Source organism: Erythrolamprus reginae, chromosome 2 (genome assembly GCF_031021105.1).
Source record: "Erythrolamprus reginae isolate rEryReg1 chromosome 2, rEryReg1.hap1, whole genome shotgun sequence".
NCBI classification, from domain to species: domain Eukaryota; kingdom Metazoa; phylum Chordata; class Lepidosauria; order Squamata; family Dipsadidae; genus Erythrolamprus; species Erythrolamprus reginae.
In genome coordinates, this window is record NC_091951.1 from 76639301 (window position 1) to 76661541 (window position 22241).

General features: G+C 42.4%; 1 protein-coding gene across 1 annotated transcript in view; it reads right to left on the reverse strand.

Annotated features, from left to right (window-relative positions):
- Window positions 1–22241, reverse strand: part of CHCHD6 (coiled-coil-helix-coiled-coil-helix domain containing 6) — a 319245-nt gene that overhangs the window by 144549 nt on the left and 152455 nt on the right. The window contains exon 6 of the mRNA XM_070738373.1: window positions 8169–8239. Coding sequence (XP_070594474.1) covers window positions 8169–8239 — 71 coding nt within the window. The remainder of the gene's footprint in view (window positions 1–8168; window positions 8240–22241) is intronic.

Consider the following 22241-nt stretch of genomic DNA (forward strand, 5'->3'; position numbering starts at 1 on the left):
AGGATCCTTCTGGAGTCACACCTCCTGCTGGAACTAGTACATTGTTATAATCATACATAAACTGAGATGCCCTTACAACTAGACACCCCCACAGCCCCACGTGGAGCTGTTTTAGAAGATGACTCAGAAGCTGCAACTAGTACAAATTGTGATTATCAGACTGCACTAACTACAGGTAGGAGTCCCTTCAAAATGCTGGTTATGTAATGAAGCCTTGTATGGCATGGCACTGGGATAAATCAAGGATAGCACTCCCAAGTATGATTCTCTTTGTGTTGTCCAATCATCTAGAGAGGGCTTGCTAGAAATCCCATACCAATTTGAATTCAAAGGATCCAGGATAAGAAAACATGTCTTTTCAAGAGTAGCCTTGCATTATATGGAACAGATTGCCCCTGGAGATGAAAATTAGATGCTACTAAACCACATAACTGTTTTGGCTGATTCTAATTACAGAATCTCCAAGAAGCACAATTAAACAGATTTAATCCTCAGCCACATAAATCCATCTAGATTACACATTTCAAATATGCGGACTATGAGCCACTGTCTGAGGGCTCAGAATTACTGCATGCAGCTTTCTCCATTATTGGAGAAAATAGGCGTTGATTGCTTACCTGAACGCCTCTTCTCGTACGGTGAGCGGGTACAGCAGTCACATGGGTTGCTCATGTCCAATCCGGTGGAACTGAGCCTAGTATTAAAAAAGCTTGCCGGATCCGCCCCTTCCCCAGAATTCGCGAATCCATAGACTAGGCTCAGTTGTGAAGCTCTGTAGTGTTCAACTCTCATTGTTAGAGGAAGAAAGATATAGAAAGGTAAAGAAGACACATACAAGGGCGGGAAGTGACTGCTGTACCCGCTCACCGTACGAGAAGAGGCGTTCAGGTAAGCAATCAACGCCTATTCTCCGTACTGAAGGAGCGGGTCCAGCAGTCACATGGGACATACCCAATAGATGGTCCCTAGGGTGGGATTAGCTTGCTATCGTGTGAGATAACGGATTGGAGTACCCTTCTGCCGAAGGCAGCGTCCGCTGAAGCGTAAGAATCAATTTTGTAGTGCCTGATGAAGGAATTTGGCGAGGCCCAAGTGGCTGCTTTGCAGACCTCCTCCAACGGGGCTTGAGTCGCCCAAGCGGCCGAGGTGGCTGCGCTCCTGGTGGAATGCGCAGTGATGTTCCTTGGAACTGAGAGGGAGGCCGACTCATAGGCCTTAGATATAGTCCCTCTGATCCAACGGCCTATTACTGTTGAAGACACTTTGGCCCCCATGACTCTGGGATGATAGGCTACAAAAAGTGCTTCTGACCTCCGAAAGGGTCCTGTGCGTTGGATATATATTCTCAGCGCTCTGGTGAGATCCAGGGTGTGCCATCTAATTGCCAAGGGATGGTCTCGTTGGAGGCAGAAGGAAGGTAGGACAATATCCTGAGATCTGTGGAACATGGAACTGACCTTGGGTAAGAAGGTAGGGTCCAGTCGCAAGACTACCTTGTCCTGATGGAATTGACAAAGGTCCTGCCTGATTGAGAGGGCAGCCAGCTCCGAAATGCGCCGGGCAGAGGTAATAGCCACCAGGAAGGCTACCTTAAAGGATAGGTACCTGAGGGATGCCGATTTTAGGGGTTCGTATGGTGCCTGCGTGAGGGAATGGAGAACCCGTGGCAAATCCCAGGATGGATACCTGTGGACCTTGGAAGGTCTGAGGTTGGCTATGCCCTTGAGGAATTCCTGAACTTCAGGGAAGGATCGGAGAGGCTGTCTGCGGGGACCCCCTAGGACAGATGAAATGGCTGCCAGATGACGCCGGAGGGTGCTGGTGGAAAGTCCTTTATGGAAGCCTTGCATAAGGAAGGAAATAATTCTGTGTATGGGGATGCACAGAGGGGAGAGACCTTCCTGTAGACACCACTGGTGGAACTTGGACCACGTGTGGTCGTAGATTCGATTGGTCGAGCCCCTCCTGGCCTTTAGGATGACCTCCACTGAATCGGGGTCATGACCACGCAGCTCTAAATCTCTCCTGATAACAGCCAGGCGGTGAGGTGGAACCACTCCGGGTCTGGATGGAAAGAGGCCCCCTGCCGCAGCATATCCCCCGAAACGGGGAGTCGCCAAGGGTCCTGGACGGACAGCTGTTGGAGATCCGCGAACCAGGGCCGGCGGGGCCAATGAGGGGCGATTAAGATTACTCGGGCCCTCTCGGTGAGGACCTTGTGAATCACGTCCGGGAGGATTGGAATTGGAGGAAATGCGTAGAGTAGGCCTGGAGGCCATGGACTCCGGAGGGCATTGATTGCTTCCGCTCCCGGGGATGGAAATCTGGAATAGAAGCGAGGGAGTTGGGCGTTCGCATTGGTCGCGAAGAGATCCAGGACTGGTAGGCCGAATCTGAGGGTGATTTGATGGAACAGGTCTTGATGGAGGTTCCACTCTCCTGGGTCTATCGTTGCTCGGGATAGCCAATCCGCCTGGACGTTGAGGCTCCCCGAGATGTGATCGGCTAGGAGCGACTGGAGATGTTTTTCCGCCCAAAGGCCCAACTTGAGGGCCTCCCTCATGAGAGCCTTGGATCTCGTGCCCCCCTGTCTGCAGATATGGCTTTTTGTGGCAATGTTGTCGGTGAGAATGAGAACGTGCCGGTTGGGAATGCGAGGAGAGAAATGCTTCAGAGCCAGGGAAACGGCTCTTAATTCTAGCCAATTGATTGGCCTGGAAGCTTCCTCCGGGGACCACGTGCCCTGGGCTATCATCCCCTGGGCGTGGGCGCCCCATCCCGATAGACTGGCATCTGTGGTGATGACAAATTGATCCGGGCACCTGAACGGGGATCCTCTGTCCATGGCCGGAGACTTCCACCACTTGAAGGATCTGCGAACACTCAGTGGGATGACAATGCGTCGATTTGAGTTGCTGTGCCCCGATCTCTGAAAAGGCAACAGTAGCCACTGGAGTTCCCTAGCATGAAGGCGAGCCCAGGGAATGATGCCTATGCATGACACCATCTTCCCCAAAAGGGAAGATAGAGTAACTATAGATACTGAAGGATTAGATAAAATGTTAGAAATTAACTCCACTATACTGAGTTTTCTCTCGGGAGAGAGAAAAACCTGGGAGGATTTTGAATCAATAATGGATCCCAGGTGAGAAATGGAAGTGGATGGTTGGAGGTGACTTTTATCAAAGTTGATGGAAAATCCATGGTCCTGAAGGACTGACATGGTGACAGAAAGGTCTGTTTTCACTCTCTCTAGGGAGTTCCCATGAATTAAAATATCATCAAGATAACATAAAATGTGGATGGGAGACGCCCGGATATAGGCCGCCAGGGACCCCAAGAGCTTTGTAAAGACCCGAGGGGCCGAGGAAAGGCCAAATGGCATCGCCCTATACTGGAAATGCCTGCCTTGAAAAGAAAAACGTAAATATTTTCTGTGGCATTTGGCTATAGGAATGTGAAGGTAAGCTTCAGTGAGGTCTAGGGAGACCATGAAATCTCCCGAGTGAATGGCGGCCAAAATAGAAGACAAGGAGTGCATCTTAAACTTCCTATATTTGATGAATAGGTTTAGTTTCTTTAAATCCAAAATGGCTCTCCAACCTCCGGAGGACTTTGGAACCATAAATAGGATGGAGTAAAAACCTAGGCCCTTCTGACTAGAAGGGACCGGCTGAATGGCTCTGATGGACAAAAGATGAGAAATGGCCTCCTCCATACGGTTACAATCTGAGGATGACCTGGGAGAAGGGCAGGAAATAAAACGTTTTGGGGGAGGAGAAATAAATTCTAAAAGAAGGCCTGTTTGAACAGTGTCAATGACCCAAGGGTCCTTGGAGGTGAGACGCCAATTTGAGGCGAAATGAGCTAGGCGACCCCCTATGGGAATGGAGGTAAGATTACCATCTAGGTTTTTTTGAAGCCCTGTTAGAGGAAGCTCCCCTTTGGAAACGAAACCCTCTACCCCTGGAGTTCCTACCTTGGGAACGAAAGCGGGGGGAATACTGACCTGGAGATCTCTGATAGGAAGCCGCTTGATCTTGCTGGCGCCCTGGGCGACGAAAGGACTGCGTTTTGGTAACCTTTTTGGTGGTTGGACCCAAAACCTTTTTCTTGTCCGTGGTCTCCGTGAGGAGTGGATCGAGAAGATCACCGAAGAGAAGGTCGCGCTTTAAGGGGCCCTGGGATAACTGCCACTTTTGGCGAACTCCCGCTTGCCAAGGGCGAATCCATAGGAGTCTTCTTGCCGTTGTAGAGGCTGCAATTGACTTAGCAGAAAATCTAGTAGATTGCAAGGTGGCATCAGCCACGTACTGGGCAGCTGCAAAGACCTTGTTGAAGTCTTGTTGACCTCTCAAGTCATCGGGAGGAATGTGCTGTTGAAGTTGGCGAAGCCACAGCAGCATGGCTCTGGAGAAGAAGGAGGCTGCTGCAGAACTTTTAATGGCCCAGGAATCAGCGGAGAATCCTCTTTTGAGCATTTGCTCGATGCGCTTGTCCTCTGGACGGAGGACTTCCTCCGCCTCGCCTGGCACAGCCGCTGCCGAGTGAAGAATTTTGACAGGTTCATCTGGTTTGGGAAAAGATAGAAGCTCTTCATAGGAAGAGGAGAGTTTATACAACTTTCTGTCCTTGGTAGAGGGATTAAGGCCAGAGGCTGGAAAATCCCACTGTTTGAGTAAGGCATCTTTAAACAATTTAGGCATAGGAATTACCTCATTATCCTCCTGTTCCTCTGTGAAGTAAGGTAAATTCTCCTCCGGGGGATCAGTGGAAGTGGAGGCTTGTTTCTCCTGGGCTGCTAATCCCGTAGAAATTCTAGCTTTGAGGAGGAGAGATTTGAATAGTTGAGAAGGGAAAATAGTAATTGGAGGAGGGACCTTTATTTGGGATTCCTCATCCTCTGATAAGCCCTGGAAAGGGTCTTCATCCTCCTCTACATCCTCATATTCATCCTGGGAGGATTCTGAATCATCCTGAATAGGAGCTCTGACCGCTGGGGAAGAACCCAAGGGGCGGGAGGAACGAGAAGGAGGAAGAGGTAAAGGAAGCTCATTGATGGAGGAGAGTTTGGCATCAATGGCTTTGGACAACACAGCAAAAATAGATTGGAACTCAGGAGGTAAAGTGGAAATATCAGCAGAAATGGCAGAAGAATTCCTAAAGGCCTGGGAAGATCCTGGCTGGGGGGAATCTTCAATAATATCTGGTTCCTCTGGACCTATGCCCCATAGGTTAGGTTGGGGTCTGTCTAGGTTTGGCTCATCCAGAGATAACACAGGGACCCCAGAAGGAGGCAGACTAGAGGCCTCTGGTGGGTCTTGACTACTGATTACTTGGGCCTGCACTTTCAAACGTTTTGCTGATTTGTCATGAATTTTTTGTAGGGCTAGGTCCCTTCTCTTCTCAGCCCTGGTGACCTTGGTCGAGGGACGGGCCCCTGGAGAAGAGGAGGAAGAGGCCTGGGGGATACTAGTAATCTCATCGCCTGTAGGCCTGGCCTCTCTGGGACCTTTAGTTGTGCCTCTCTTGGGAAAAGTAGCCATAGTCTGACAATTAACAGAAGACAAGGCTGAGCCAATAACTAAATTATAAGGAGAAGATTTCAAGGACTTCCCAAGAGGAATGGATCCTGCTTCGAGGCCTCGAAGCTGCTGAGACGTGAGGACAATCTGGACAAACCCAGAGTTCGTGCCCCCAAATCCAGCGGGGCCAGCCTCCCTAAACTTTGCAATTAAGTAAAACCAAGGCACTCTGGTTGGAGGCTTAGCCGGTGGAGAATTTAGCCTGGGACCCCCAAGGCCCGCTCCCGGATCCACGCGGTGGACTGAGGCCTACGCGGCTGGCAGAAGGCCAACACGAGAGGCCTAGATATTTTAAAAAAAGGGCGCGAAGGCCTTCGCGCCGAAAAAAATCGCTCCGTAGAATTTCTTAAGGGAAAAGCGATCGACTAAGTCCAGGAGACTAGAAGGCGTCTCACTCCGCAGGAGGTATTTTATAAGCCCTTAAATATTTGTATACAATAATAAAACAATAATTCAATGATAAATACTTGCACCAGAACCTCCAGGCCAAGGGATTAAAAGAATCCACAAGCGGCCGCAGGAATCGTAACCGGCAAAACCGCCGGGGGAAAACGAAACCGCAACTTCTCCCAAGGAAAAAAGCCGAGCCGCTTTATTTCTTTTTTTCTTTTAAGCGGCTGGCGCAATTAGTGCAAGTAATTGAATAAAGACAATAAATCTTACTACTTTTTTGAAGGAAAGGTCGAAGGGAAGGTGTTAGAATGTTGAACGAGCATTCACAATACAACCGCAGGATATGCGAACTGAGCGAATTCTGGGGAAGGGGCGGATCCGGCAAGCTTTTTTAATACTAGGCTCAGTTCCACCGGATTGGACATGAGCAACCCATGTGACTGCTGGACCCGCTCCTTCAGTACGGAGAATGAGACATAGGAAAAAATGAGTTACGTGGGGCATGGATCACTCAACTTGCAGGGACAGTCCAATAAGAAGGTAACACTGTTTCACGCCCATTTCAATGGGTGAATAATTTGGAGTAGAGCAAAGTAGATTGATGGAGACAGGAAGAGAGTAAAAGTAAAGATGCCAGTTTTCTGGCAAACCAGAACAAGGCATACATAGCAGTAGAGTAACCACACACTTAGCATAGCTCCTCATTTAAATATAACCACAGTTAGGGACGGGGCTTGCTATTCCATACCTGCCTGCTTGCTCTGCTCTTAATCTGCGCTCTGGAGATATAGTTTTTTTCTCATTCTAAAGTCATAACAAGGAGAGGTCAGTTAGGGGCATTCATAAGCGCACCAGTGTGCCTACCATCCATATCCAATTGTTCCCTCTTATCAGTACCCATCTTATGTATATAGATAATGTTTGACAAAACAGATAGATAGATGTTAGACAGACAGACAGACAGACAGATGATAGAAAGACAGACAGATAGATATATAGATAAGGTGAGATGGTAGAGGTGATAAGAGAAGTAGGGAAGCAGGAAGAGCAAGAAGGAGCAGCCAGTAACTGGAGAAGTGATCATCTTTCGCCCTTGCCCTCTCAGGGTGTCTCAAGGGGAAGGGAGGCTTCACACAAAGGATACTGCAAAATCCACAAAGCTAGAGTAGTGTAAAAACCTGGGATCGGTCTGGTAGGAATGGGCGACAGATACATTTGCCTTGAGTTTCAGTGCTATTCTCTTTATTGGGTTTCTTGGATTTTTTGTCCCCTATAGAGACTCTTCTGTCTGGGTCACTCCGGAAGCTATGACCAACCCAAAAAGATAAGCCAGACACACCGGTTGAATCCAAACACAGTTTTATAATGGTAAAGAGAAAAAAGCCAACAGAAAATGTCCTTACAGGTCAGGAAAGCACTGGAACTCCAAAAGAAACACGAAAGCCATTGTTCATACAGAAAAACAGGATCCTTAATGCCAAGCGAGGCTGTTGAGCTAACAGACACAACCCTCCCACCGGTCTTCAAGACTGCTGGGCCACGAGCCAGGAACAAAAACGCTGAGAGAAAATGCAGATAACACCAACTCCTCTTTGATAACAATCCACACTGCCGAAATGGTTCTCCTGCCTTATAAACCCTTCCCTGCTAATGAGGACCACACCCAACCCCCAGGTGCTCCTCATTCAGCGCTGATAATATCTATGCACTTGCGTTCTCCTTTGAGCTATGCGTCTCTGCAGCATACTAATGATAGCTTGTGCTTCGTCATCCAGGGACTCCAGGGAATCCAGAGAATCCAAACTACTTGCTTGAGATAGCCCTTCCCCAGGGCTCCAAGGCCTTGCTTCATCTTCACTTTCTTGACTGTCTCCACTGTCCGGCTGCAAAGAACTCTCCCCTCCGCTCTCAGACTCCCCCGGGCATGGAGCCAGTAGAGACGCAGCTGGTCTTTGATCTGGCTCAGGCTGAACCACAACAGAGACAATGATTTCTCTACTCTTACAGACTTATACAAATGTATCAAGGTTTGGTGTTGTGGCCCTTACGATGACTGCATCCCACTTCCAATCTAGACTTTAGAGAAAATATTCTAGGTGACCTACATTTCACTGACACTTTGTGGAATTCATTATATTTCTATGTATCAAGGATACATGTAAAAATAGGGTTGTTGTTTCTTTTTTTTACCTGATTTGCTCTTCTGCATTGGTGATTGCTTCATTGTATTGATCCAAAGTCAACTTGTAGATTTCAGAATTCTGAAAATGAATAGAGGTAGCATTCAGCATAAAGGAAAAACAATATCTTAAACTATTCAATCATACAGAACAAGCCTTAAAATGTTAAGGAGAACTGGACTTTTTCTGCATATTTCTTCAATCTGGTACTTTCCAGATGAGCTTGGGCTGCCACTTCAAACAGCCCTAGCTATCACAAGCAATCATTGGAAATGCTAGTGGTTGCCTTAATGTATACTGATTGCCCCAAAGATACCAGAAATATACAATCTTAATATGCAGAAAAGATACCAGAAATATACAAGGTTCCCTAATTTTCATTACAGCCAACAGAGCCATACTTTTTAGACCGGGACAAGAAGTAAATTAACAATCTACACCCTTAACTGAAATAAACCCATGTAATACCTGGGCAATGAAAACAATTAATTAGGGCTGTGCAAATCCTTCATTCCTAGGAAAAATGTAAAGCTAAGTGGTTCAGCATGTATTCACGCATAGTTAAACAGACAGGAATAGATCAGATTTTGTAGCAATTGCAACACCCTGAGAAAGACCTGCCTACTTTAATGTTTTAAAGAGATGTGATTTGTATGAGTCTGTTGTGAAACTCATATTGTGAAGGATTGAACTGTCTTACCTTCCTAGGACATGTGCTTCAAATTTGGGAGATCAGCAATATGGTAGGTGCAATGTAACTAGTAATTTATAGTTATTGTCAAAGAGCACAGCAAGTAAATCAAAAGCAGCAACAAAAGCCCTAATTCTTGCAAGTGATTCTTTCATGATATAGAATAGAATAGAATTTTATTGGCCAAGTGTGATTGGACACACAAGGAATTTGTCTTGGTGCATATGCTCTCAACGTACATAAAATAAAATATACATTTGTCAAGAATCATGTGGTACAACACTTAATGATTGTCATAGGGGTCAAATAAGCAATGAAGAAGCAATATTAATAAAAATCTTAGGATATACGCAACAAGTTACAGTCATACAGTCAACATGGGAGGAAATGGGTGATAGGAATGATGAGGAAAACTAGTAGAATAGAAGTGCAGATTTAGTAGAAAGTCTGACAGTGTTGAGGGAATTATTTGTTTAGTAGAGTGATGGCGTTCGGGAAAAAACTGTTCTTGTGTCTAGTTGTCTTGGTGTGCAGTGCTCTGTAGCGACGTTTTGAGGGTAGGAGTTGAAACAATTTGTGTCCAGGATGTGAGGGGTCAGTAAATATTTTACTTTTACAGTAAATATTGTATTTTATTCCAATTAATTTGCAGTCACTGAGCAAAATTTCCTTCTTCGGCTTACTTCTTCTCTCTTTGGGGAAAAAAGAAAACTTGACTGCAAAATGTTTACTTTTTCTGCCTACCTACAACCCCTTAGCAGATTTTTTTTTTTTTGCATATTTATCCTTTTTCTATTATATGTTTAAGTTTAAGTTTAAGTTTAATCAGATTTGTATGCCGCCCCTCTCCGCAGACTCGGGGCGGCTCACAGCAATAACAATACAATGTAAAACAAATCTAATATTTAAGTTAATTTAAAAAACACCACAAATTAAAACCAATCATACATACTAGCATACCATGCATAAATTTTATAAGCCTAGGGGGAGGGAACATGTTAATTCCCCCATGCCTGACGACAGAGGTGGGTTTTAAGGAGCTTACGAAAGGCTAGGAGGGTGGGGGCAACTCTGATATCGTGGGGGAGTTGGTTCCAAAGGGTCGGGGCCACCACAGAGAAGGCTCTTCCCCTGGGTCCCGCCAAATGACATTGTTTAGTTGACGGGACCCGGAGAAGGCCAACTCTGTGGGACCTAATTGGTCGCTGGGATTTGTGCGGCAGAAGGCGGTCCCGGAGATATTCTGGTCCAGTGCCATGAAGGGCTTTATAGGTCATAACCAACACTTTGAATTGTGACCGGAAACTGATCGGCAACCAATGCAGACTGCGGAGTGTTGGTGTGACATGGGCATATTTAGGAAAGCCCATGATAGCTCTCGCAGCTGCATTCTGCACGATCTGAAGTTTCCGAACACTTTTCAAAGGTAGCCCCATGTAGAGAGCATTACAGTAGTCGAGCCTCGAGGTGATGGGGGCATCAGTGACTGTGAGCAGTGACTCCCGGTCCAAATAGGGCCGCAACTGGTGCACCAGGCGAACCTGGGCAAACGCCCCCCTCGCCACAGCTGAAAGATGTTTCTCTAATGTGAGCTGTGGATCGAGGAGGACGCCCAAGTTGCGAACCCTCTCTGAGGGGGTTAGTGACTCCCCCCCCCAGGGTTATGGACAGACAGAGGGAATTGTCCTTGGGAGGCAAAACCCACAGCCACTCCGTCTTATCCGGGTTGAGCTTGAGTCTGTTGACACCCATACAGACCCCAACAGCCTCCAGGCACCGTTTATTTATCAACAAACAGGATTGTGATATTCCTTCCATACTAGCTATATAGAAATGTTATTGTTAGTATTTTTATATATTCTAGAAAGAAATCACAGCAGGTAATTGTTTTCATAGATTTTATTTTTTTTTAAAAATCTCTCAGGAGTTAGCAAACTGCAGATGAGGCCTTGTCTCAAAATGGATTTTGGTAGAAAGCTGCTGAGGGATTAATCTGTTTTTTGTCACATAATGGTAACTTTTACATTGCTTTGAAGACTTCACACACACACATAACCATCCACTCATGTCAAATGTGTGTAGTTCACATATTTTTAATGGCGCCCTTTATTCACCGTCCTGCAACTCTCTGCCACCTCTTCCTTGCCTCTGAAAAGCCCAAAGACCTATACTCTATTAATTAAAACTGTCATTAAAAATTAAATATTGTGAATAAGTAGGTGTGAGCATTATCTCCACGGGTTTCGTATGTCACACTGTTTCTCCAATTACTTCCCAAGCAATTTTCATATTTCATAGCGTCTGATTTCTCACAGGACCTAGATTTGCATGATCAGAAATATGAGAAAAAGAACGGAGAGAGGCAAGAGTTGAAAGTAGCAAAATGAAACATTTTCCTGGAAAACAGAAAGAATCTATCTCATCAGATGCCATTAAATAGCAATAAGCAAGCAATAAACAGCAACAGGAAGGGAAAGCAAGAACAAATGTGGTATAGTTGAACTTCAGCATGAACTTCAACCCACTTAAAAAAGACTAATCCCCATACACATGCAGCTCATAACAAAGATAAGAAAGCTAGCAGACAAAATATGATCAAGTCAGGATATAATTTTAAATAGTTGTAGAAGAAACTTTGACTAGGAAAAAAGGGAATAAATCAGCATAGCACTCAAGAATATCAAAAGTGCAAGGAAATCTATTGCTCCGTATTTAACCATCATGCTTCTCTGTCCTCTTTCCACTTATCATTGTCATTAACAACAGCCCTGAAAAACCAAATGCAACACAAATAATGAAAAATCAATAAAAGTGGTAATTCAAAAAGTAGAAAGGTTTTAATAGTTTGTTACTGCTTTAAAAGAAACCAGTAAGCAAACCCCCAACACTTTACCCTTAGATTATCTACGGTTGACCTATCCAGATTCCTAAGAGGCCAGTAAGGGGCGAGTACAAGTGCACTAGAGTGCCTTCCGTCCCCTGTCCTATTGCTCTCCTATATCTCCTATACCTTTCTTCTAATCCTATATCTCTTCTTCTATTCTTTCATTGATATGTTCTATTACTATATCTTCTTTTCTATTCTTTCATAGATATATTTTACTATGAGTATCTCCTCTATAACCTTCATCATGTATTTTACTATGTATATATAGATATATACCCACTAAAACCCTCATTGTCTATTGGACAAAATAGATAGATAGATAGATAGATAGATAGATAGATAGATAGATAGATAGATAGATAGATAGATAGATAGATAGATAGATAGATATAATTTCATAAGTTGTGAGTTTCAGCACCAATGTTCCTTTTCTGACTGATTGACTTTCACCCTCCCCTAGTTTGCCGTAACCTTTTGGCTGAATTTACACTAGCAACAGCAGTGCTATACTTGCATTATGAACGAAGTAAAAACAACAACAACAACAACCAGGCACTGATTATCTCGCACATCCCAAAACACCCTGAGTAGGAAAATGGCATGAATCACTGAGAGGGGAAAGAAACGAGTAGGAGATGGGAGAAAAAGGTCCAGAGGACAAGGAAGGGAAATATTATTGTTGCAAATTGTAAAGATAGTAACAAGACTCTGAAAATAGAGAAGAAAGTCATATGCTAAGTAGATAAGAAAATACACCCTCTCCAAATAAAGATTGAATCCTTGGAACAGTAAATTCAGATTAAAATGGGAGAATTCACAACTTCCAGGGGCAATATCTGCGAGACCGCCTTCTGCCGCACGAATCCCAGCGACCGGTCAGGTCCCACAGAGTTGGTCTTCTCCGGGTCCCGTCGACTAAACAATGTCGTCTGGCGGGACCCAGGGGAAGAGCCTTCTCTGTGGCGGCTCCAACCCTCTGGAATCAGCTCCCTCCAGATATTAGAACTGCCCCTACCCTCCTTGCCTTTCGTAAAATCCTTAAAACCCACCTCTGTCGTCAAGCATGGGGGAACTGAGACATCTCCCCCTGCCTATGTAGTTTTAGTGCATGATATGACTGTATGTATGTTTTTTATATTGGGGTTCCTTGCTTTTAGATTTTTTAAATGTACAATTGTTATTTTAGATTTTAAATTATTAGATTTGTCAATATATATTGTTTTTGTCACTGTTGTGAGCCTCCCTGAGTCTGGACGGCAGAGGGGTGGCATACAAATCCAATTAATAATAATAATAATAATAATAATAATAATAATAATAATAATAATAATAATACTTGCACTCAACTTCAGGAAAGCTGAACCGTACCTCCTACAAGGAAATTGTTGTAGCAAGGAATATAGTACTTCTCAAATGAGATTACATATTAACAGAAAATTATAACAGTAATTGCCACTTAATAATAGTTAAACTCCCACTTCATTTGCTGTTGTTTCACTACTGGCTCCCTTACACCTGTTCTATCGTTCTTTCTGTTAGCTGCAATTATTTTCCTTCTCCAAATGAATAAAAACATTTATGTGTAACATCCAATGCCATGCCACATACTTTTATTTTCTCTCCTCTCTTCCAACCACCAAAAACCAGAAAGATTTTGGTGGTTGGAGGAAACCTCCCACTCCAAGGTAAGACTTGGGATTCACAGAACAAAGAGAGGATCTGTTTTCCTGGCACCTAGATGCCTCTGCAGCTTCTTTCAGAAAACTGCTATAAAATACTGTAATGTTGTTTTTACTCAGAGAAAGGAGAGGGGTAATCCAAACTGTTAAAGAAAAGACATCTGAGTTTGGGAAAATAATAAAATATGAAAAGATAGCTCAAAGCAACTCCATTTTAATTGTGTTAGGGTATAAGTTGAAGTAGAGGTGAGCTGACAGGTAAATCTTGTCAAAACAGAATTGATTGTCACATGACAGGAAAGACTGTAAAAAGTAAGAGTTTAAAAATGGACTGGATCCCGCCAGAACCTAATATCCAATGTATTCCTACAGGAGAAGGTGTAGCTCAAAATCCTCCATTCTTAGCTCTTCACCCATCCCCAGGCAGCTATGTGACCAGAACAGAGCACATGTAATTTGCCATACATTTCCTGTTGCACACTTTAAAATACAGATTAAATTAATTTTATTTTAAGTAATGGCCTTTTAAAATATATTTCGGTTAACATTCATTAATTCAGCGACTATTTGAAACTATGACAGTCCAAAAGGGGGAGTCATGAGGTCATAGACTGCAATTTGGGCCCTTGGAAAGTCACTACAGTAATGCAGCATCCTGAGATAACTCAATCACCATTTGCAACCTTCACTGTCTGCTTCTGACAAGCAAAGTCATGGGCAAATCTGGCAGGATATCGCAAATAGCAAATAAATGCTGTTGTGCGTAACAACCGTGCAGAATTTGCCTAATGACTGGGGGAAAAAATGCCATCACTGCCATTATAAGTTAGCAAGATCACATGATTTTGCAGTTTATGATCTTGGCACTTTGTGAGTTTCTGGTACCAACTGCTATAATTGAGGACTACCTGTATTAAATGGCTATACATTTATGTTTAATATATAATTAATGACATTTATAATTATGTTCTCAATTTTGTACGTTGGATCAAATATTACATTGTGGGGACCTTAATGCTCTCTAAGCTTGGTTGTTTTCTTTCATTATTCAACTAGGCAACTTCAGTACTGTACTAAGAAAAGATTTTGGTTTGCTCTCTACATACAGGTGGCTTTATTCTCTCAGTGTTGATGGGAGTGTTGTTTTTTTCTTGGCAGTAGTTGGCAGTGTTGACTAAGTGTGATTAAGTGTTTTTGGTCTTCTTGTTTCATATTTAGATTTTTAATCTTTCGGCTGTGGCGAGGAGGGCATTTGCCCAGGTTCGCCTGGTGCACCAGTTGCGGCCCTACCTGGACCGGGAGTCATTGCTCACAGTCACTCATGCCCTCATCACCTCGAAGTTCGATTACTGTAACGTTCTCTACATGGGGCTACCCTTGAAAAGTGTTCGGAAACTTCAAATCGTCCAGAACGTGGCCGCGAGAGCCATCGTGGGGCTCCCTAGATTCGCCAACGTTTCTGCAACACTCCGTGGCCTGCACTGGCTGCCGATCAGTTTCCGGTCACAATTCAAAGTGTTGGTAATGACCTTTAAAGCCCTACATGGCATTGGTCCAGAATACATCTGGAACCGCCTTCTACCGCACAAATCCCAGCGTCCGATAAGGTCCCACAGAGTTGGCCTTCTCCGGGTCCCATCGACCAAACAATGTCGTTTGGCAGGCCCCAGGGGAAGAGCCTTCTCTGTGGTGGCCCCAGCCCTCTGGAATCAACTCCCCCAAGAGAATAGAATGGCCCCCACCCTCCTTGTCTTTCGCAAATTACTCAAGACCCACCTTTATCGCCAGGCATGGGGGAACTGAGACATCCTCCCCCAGGCTTTTATATTTTATGTTTGGTATATATGTGTTGTATGGTTTTAAATTGTTGGGGTTTTAGATATGTTTTATTTTAATATTAGATTTGTCTCACTGTTATATTGTTTTTGTATTACTGTTGTGAGCCGCCCCGAGTCTTCGGAGAGGGGCGGCATACAAATCTGATTAATAATAATAATAATAATAATAATAATAATAATAATAATAATAATAAACTCTTTTGAAGGGTATGTAAATATTATTTATCTCAATGTGCCTGTTGATGTCAGATTTATCTGAGTGCCTGGCACCTAGAGATAAATAATATCTGGCACTGACAAAGTTACCTAGTTGGGTAATGAAATGTCTACAAGAAAACAACCAAGTTGAGACAAAACCAAGGACCACACACAGTTCAGCCCTAGAAAGTGATGTTAGAAACCAAATATGACGTAACTGATTTTAGGAATAAAATTTCTATCGGGGGGGTGGGTAGAGTTTTAAAATCAGGCTTATTTTTAAGTACCCCAAATAATAAGTAGCTACTTCTTTCCTAATAAGGTGGAAAAGTAGGTCTGTCTCATACCGAGCATTCTTGAAATGCTGCAGAGAATTCTAATGAAGGCTATGCTTCTTCCTCAAGGAATTCACAACTCATATCTCAATCAGGCCTTCCTAGGACATTGATCTCTTACTTGTAGGATTAAGTTGTGGCAAAATCACAAACCTTCAAGATTCTGAGACCTCAAAATCAGGTGTGTCTCTGTTTAGAATCTAATCAAAAACACTAGAAAATGTCCAAAGATACTTCACCAGAAGAGCCCTTCACTCCTCCACTCGAAACAGAATACCCTACGAGACTAGACTTTCAATCCTGGGCCTAGAAAGCCTAGAACTAAGATGCCTTAAACAAGATCTAAGTATTGCCCACAAGATCATATGCTGCAACGTCCTGCCTGTCGGCGACTACTTCAACTTCAACCACAACAACAGAAGAGCACACAACAGATTTAAACTTAATATTAACCGCTCCAAACTTGACTGTAAAAAATATGACTTCAGTAACCGAGTTGTCGAAGCATGGAACTCATTACCGGACTCCATAGTGTCATCCCCAAACCCCCAACACTTTACCCTTAGGTTATCCATGGTTGACCTATCCAGATTCCTAAGAGGTCAGTAAGGGGCGAGTACAAGTGCACTAGAGTGCCTTCTGTCCTCTATCCTATTGCTCGCCTATATCTCCTATACCTTTCTTCTATTCCTATATCTCTTCTTCTATTCTTTCATTGATATGTTCTATTACTATACCTTCTTTTCTATTATTTCTTAGACATATTTTACTATGAGTATCTCCTCTATAACCTTCATCATGTATTTTACTATGTGTATATAGATGTATACCCACTAAAACCGTCATTGTGTATTGGACAAAATAATATAAATAAATAAAAATAAAAGGGAGAGCAGATGGGTAACAATAGTGATCTTAATGCCTACCCAAGAGCTGTCCTGCCCTGGAGTTGCAAATTGATTATGCCTCCTTTGACTAGACTACTCTGCCATCAATCCAATTCCCTTAAGATAGAATTAGCTTGTCCTGCAACCCTCCCAGTTAACCACAGATAAAGCAGTATGTTTATTTACTTTTTTCACATTACAGATGCAGAGAGAAAGAGAACAGACTCAATGCACGAATCATGTGGGAAAGGTTTTTTTTTTTAGTAACATGAGAAGAAATTTTAATTACAACACTCAAATTACTAAAGAATTTTTGTCTGAATCCATGACATTTCATTGACTCTCACCAGTGTTAGGCAGATCAAAGCTGAACTTCAAGGTTAATTACGCATTCACAGTAAAAGAGACAATGTCCAGAATGTTCCAGCTTATCAGAAAGGCTCTTTCATTTTGTGTTTATAAAATATAATTCTTCCGGTAGCTGAAGAAAAATCAAATTCAGTAATCAATTGTTGTTGTTGTTGTTCTCTGTTGGCTTTCTGGGGCAACAATGGAAAAGGGAATTTAGCACGGGTGGAAAAGGAGGGAAAATTCTAACAAAATATTGATATAATAGAAATGTATCTCTTTAGTTGGAGACAGATTACTGTATTTTTGTGAGTATAAGAAGCACCATTTTCCTCCTGAAGGCTGAAAATTTGGGTGTGTCATACAGTATATGGTATTTCCTTTACTTTCACGGGGGATGCATTCCAAGACCACCCGCGAAAGTCAAATTTCCGCGAAGTAGAGATGCGGAAGTAAATACACTATTTTTGGCTATGAACAGTATCACAAGCCTTCCCTTAACACTTTAAACCCCTAAATTACAACTTCCCATTCCCTTAGCAACCATTTAGATTATTACTCACCATATTTATCTATTAAAGTTTATTTTTAAAAAAATTATTAAAGGCGGACGAAAGTTTGGTGATGACGTATGACATCATCAGGCAGGAAAACCCGTGGTATAAAAAAAACCCCGCAAAGTATTTTTTTAATTAATATTTTTTGAAAAACAGTGGTATAGACTTTTCGTGAATGTCGGACCCGCGAAAGTCAAGGGAACACTGTACTCTGAATTCAGCTTTCTCGAAGCTTCTTTTTTTTCCAGCCCTAATTAGGTGCTAACGATCTTCTTGGCCTCCTACTCCTTCCAAATGTGGTTTTTTTCCTGCCCTAAGTCTTTGCAGGCTTGTTTTCATTCCTACTTGAGCTGAAAAAGGCCTTTTCAGCCCTAAACAGGGGATAAAATAATGTGCTGAAGCTGAACAGACTAAGGACGCTAGCCAGATGAATAGGTAGGTTTTCCCCATTTTCCTCCCCCAAAACTAAGGCGTGTCTTCTATTCCGGTGAGTCTTATATTCTGCAAAATACAGTAACTGGATATTTATTCATTCATTTCATTTTAATTTGTCCAATACACAATTCATATGGAAGAGAATAGACATGAAGTAATATATATAAAGATAATATGTAAAAATAGAGAAGATATATGAAAGGAAGAAAATATATATGATATATGAGATAAAGGAAAGACAATTGGACAGGGGACGAAAGGCACACTAGTGCACTTATGTACGCCCCTTACTGACCTCTTAGGAACCTCGAGAGGTCAATCGTCGATAGTCTAAGGGAGAAATGTTGGGGGTTAGGGGTTGACACTACTGAGTCCGGTAATGAGTTCCACGCTTCGACAACTCGATTGTTAAAGTCATATTTTTTACAGTCAAGTTTGGAGCAGTTAATATTAAGTTTGAATTTGTTGCGTGCTCTTGTGTTGTTGCGGTTGAAGCTGGAGCAGTCATTGACCGGTAGGACGTTGCAGCATATGATCTTGTGGGCAATACTTAAATCGTTTTTTAGGCGCAGTAGTTCTAAGCTTTCTAGACCCAGGATTGTTAGTCTATTTTCGTAGGGTATTCTGTTTCAAGTGGAGGAGTGAAGGGCTCTTCTGGTGAAATATCTTTGGACGTTTTCAAGGGATGTCCGAGATGTGGTATGGGTTCCAGACAGATGAGCTGTATTCAAGGATGGGTCTGGCAAAAGTTTTGTAAGCTCTTGTGAGCAGTGTGAGATTGCCGGAGCAGAAGCTATGTAGGATCAGGTTAACAACTCTAGAAGTTGATATGAATCTCCTTAGATTCAAAGAAGAAAGAAACGCCAAAGTTCTATTAATAATTTTGAAATGATGGTGGACAGTATCTTGCCTGTGGTCCTGGCAAAGACATCAAGAGGATAACTTGTAGTGATCCCTGTGAGAGAGTGGAATAGACAAGCAGGGGACAACAGCTGCAGGATGATATATACAATCTGCCTAGTCAATTCCTGACAGAATCTCTCCTCTCCTCCCTTGTTAGATACACCCTTTCCCCTTCAGAATAAGACCCCATATCCATCTGAAAAAAAATGTGCCCCTCTCTGTGCAAGGATACCACACTCTTTTGTATCAGGAAACAAAGCAAAGGAAAATGCAGCAAAAGCAAGAGTAATTAAGCACTGACCAGCTCTGCTGCTAATTTCCATTGTGAAGCTTTTCAGGCTGTCTGGAGCTAAACAGGGCTATTTAAATTGGAAATTAAGACCCTTTACAGCTGTCGCTTTCTTTCATTTTTATGCTGAAACTAGTGGCATAATTGTAGCAGTCATTCGGAAAGCACAAATATCAGTCACAGAAAAGCTTTGCTGGGACAAAGCTCCTGCAGCAGCCAACACAGGCCTCATCTGGCCATTTTCCTCCTCAGAAATGCCTTCTCTAGGGAACATTTTTGTCTAAATTCCAGAAGACCAGGCTTGTCTATTTAATTTGAGATTTATATGTGGCTTATAATCTTAAATGAAAGTATGTTTTTTTAAAGATTGACATCTGCAACCTCTGATTATTTTAAATTAATCAATAAAGATGTGTGAGTTGGCTATGTTTTACAACTTCAAGATATTGAGGTAGGTGGCATACAAATAACTATAATCCAAAAACGAATTGTTTCCAGAATGAAGACACTGGTTCATTAGAAACATAGAAACATAGAAGTCTGACGGCAGAAAAAGACCTCATGGTCCATCTAGTCTGCCCTTATACTATTTTCTGTATTTTATCTTAGGGTGGATATATGTTTATCCCAGGCATGTTTAAATTCAGTTACTGTGGATTTATCTACCACGTCTGCTGGAAGTTTGTTCCAAGGATCTACTACTCTTTCAGTAAAATAATATTTTCTCATGTTGCTTTTAAATCTTTCCCCCAACTAACTTCAGATTGTGTCCCCTTGTTCTTGTGTTCACTTTCCTATTAAAAACACTTCCCTCCTGGACCTTATTTAACCTTTTAACATATTTAAATGTTTCGATCATGTCCCCCCTTTTCCTTCTGTCCTCCACACTATACAGATTGAGTTCATTAAGTCTTTCCTGATACATTTTATGCTTAAGACCTTCCACCATTCTTGTAACCCGTCTTTGGACCTGTTCAATTTTGTCAATATCTTTTTGTAGGTGAGGTCTCCAGAACTGAACACAGTATTCCAAATGTGGTCTCACCAGCACTCTATATAGCGGGATCATAATCTCCCTCTTCCTGCTTGTTATACCTCTAGCTATGCAGCCAAGCATCCTACTTGCTTTCCCTCTCTGGGAAATAATAATAATTTATGGTAGCAAGGATCTGTCTTGAATTATCTCAAGATACTATATATATATGTGCATGCGCATGTGTGTCTATAAGAGAGAGGGAGTATATGTATGTAGATTGTCAAAGGAACTATTGTTAGCATTATGAGTAATTCATCTAGAAGTATTAGCATACACCATGTATGCATACAATCCCTATTTACTTTTCCTCCTAACAATATTGTGAGGGGAGGTGATTGTTAATAATCAATTCTTAGAGTTAAGACAAAAACAGCCCTTGCAACTCTTTTCCCTATTTAAGTTATGTAGTGGCCTGAATGGCCTTTGGGTTTGGGTGGGAGATCCTGTTCCCATATACCACCCAGGCCACTGCATAGCTTAAATGGGGGGAAGAGGTACAAGAATAACTTATTTTACTGTACATACATTTCACATTTGATACACCAACTCTTTCATAATGGCTTAGGCATTCTCAGAAGCTTCTGGATTCTTGCGTACTCAAGAAATTGTTTCTACTCCAATTTGTTGGGAGAACTTTGATAATTATTATTACTGCCATCTTACACCTAACGAACCAATACTCAAGTTCAAACCTGAGAGGATTGTATGAAGCTGATACAGCCCAATAGTTATTAATATTAGTATCAATGAGCAGCACGCTTTGAAAAAGTGCCTCCGATCTTGTGCAGCTATGATTAAAGAAGCCCTTTGCCATTCATTAAACCAGTCTGATTTTTGTCAGGATTCCATGACAGACAGAAAAAGTGTTGCAACTATAAAACTCATATGAACTATGATTCCATAAAACATTTGAATTTTTTTTCAAAATCTCATTCATTCATTCATTCATTCATTCATTCATTCATTCATTCATTCATTCATTCATTCATTTATATTTCTAGGCTGCTCTTCTCCAGGGGACTCAGGGTAGTTTACAAGGTATTTAAGAATAGTACAAATTGTACCACTTTAATAGTCAGCAAAGGTGTTGTGCCTGGGGAAGTTCCAAAGCTTTGTAACTTTTCACTAATCGAGGAACTGTCCAGGATTCATAAAGTTTATGCAGAGACCTTTCTATAGCAACCTCATCCAGTACTGAGTGGATACATCAAATGGATCCCTCTATACCCAAGTCAAATCACAATAATATACATTTGGTCTGTTGTCCATTCATATCTTGGTTGGATGGAATCTATTTGCAAACAAACCTGGTGCTTATTAGCAACCTCATAAATTCATGGCACCTGACCACCTGGGCACAGGATGAGAAGAACTGGTGAGGACATGCATTATAACCTCTTTTGCTAGAACAATCTAGCTACAGTTACCCACCATATCTTCTTATAAAGTTCTCCATAGCAGCCACCATGAACTCAGACTTTAATCTTAAATCCCTTTTCTTCCAGTGCTCCACTTAGCTCTCACTATTCATCCATTCTTCTGAGACTAACTCATGCAGAGTGCCTCTGCAGACAGGCTAGAATACATCTTCACAGTCATCCACACACATCAACACATATCTGCTGCCCACTTTGAACAGTCTCACACTTCAAAGCACCAATTCTATATGCATATCAAACCAGGATGCCAGGTTTTTCAAATCTTTGCTGCTAAAATGTCTCTCGCCATACTTCAGCAGAGATACAGAAGCCTCTCCCTGCCACCACCTCCCTTATTTCAATGGGAAGTATATATGGAAAACCTAGAATGACCTCATCTTTGCTAGTTTAGTTTCTTGTGTGAACAAGACAAACGTATTTGACAATGTTTGCCAGCCAGATTTTTTTAAACTAATACAAAGTAATGTGTTTATTAACATCTGAATATCTCCTTCCAACAAAACCACCACTGATCTTCAGTGATATTGCTTATTTTCCCCAAAGGCTGACATAATGGTTCTC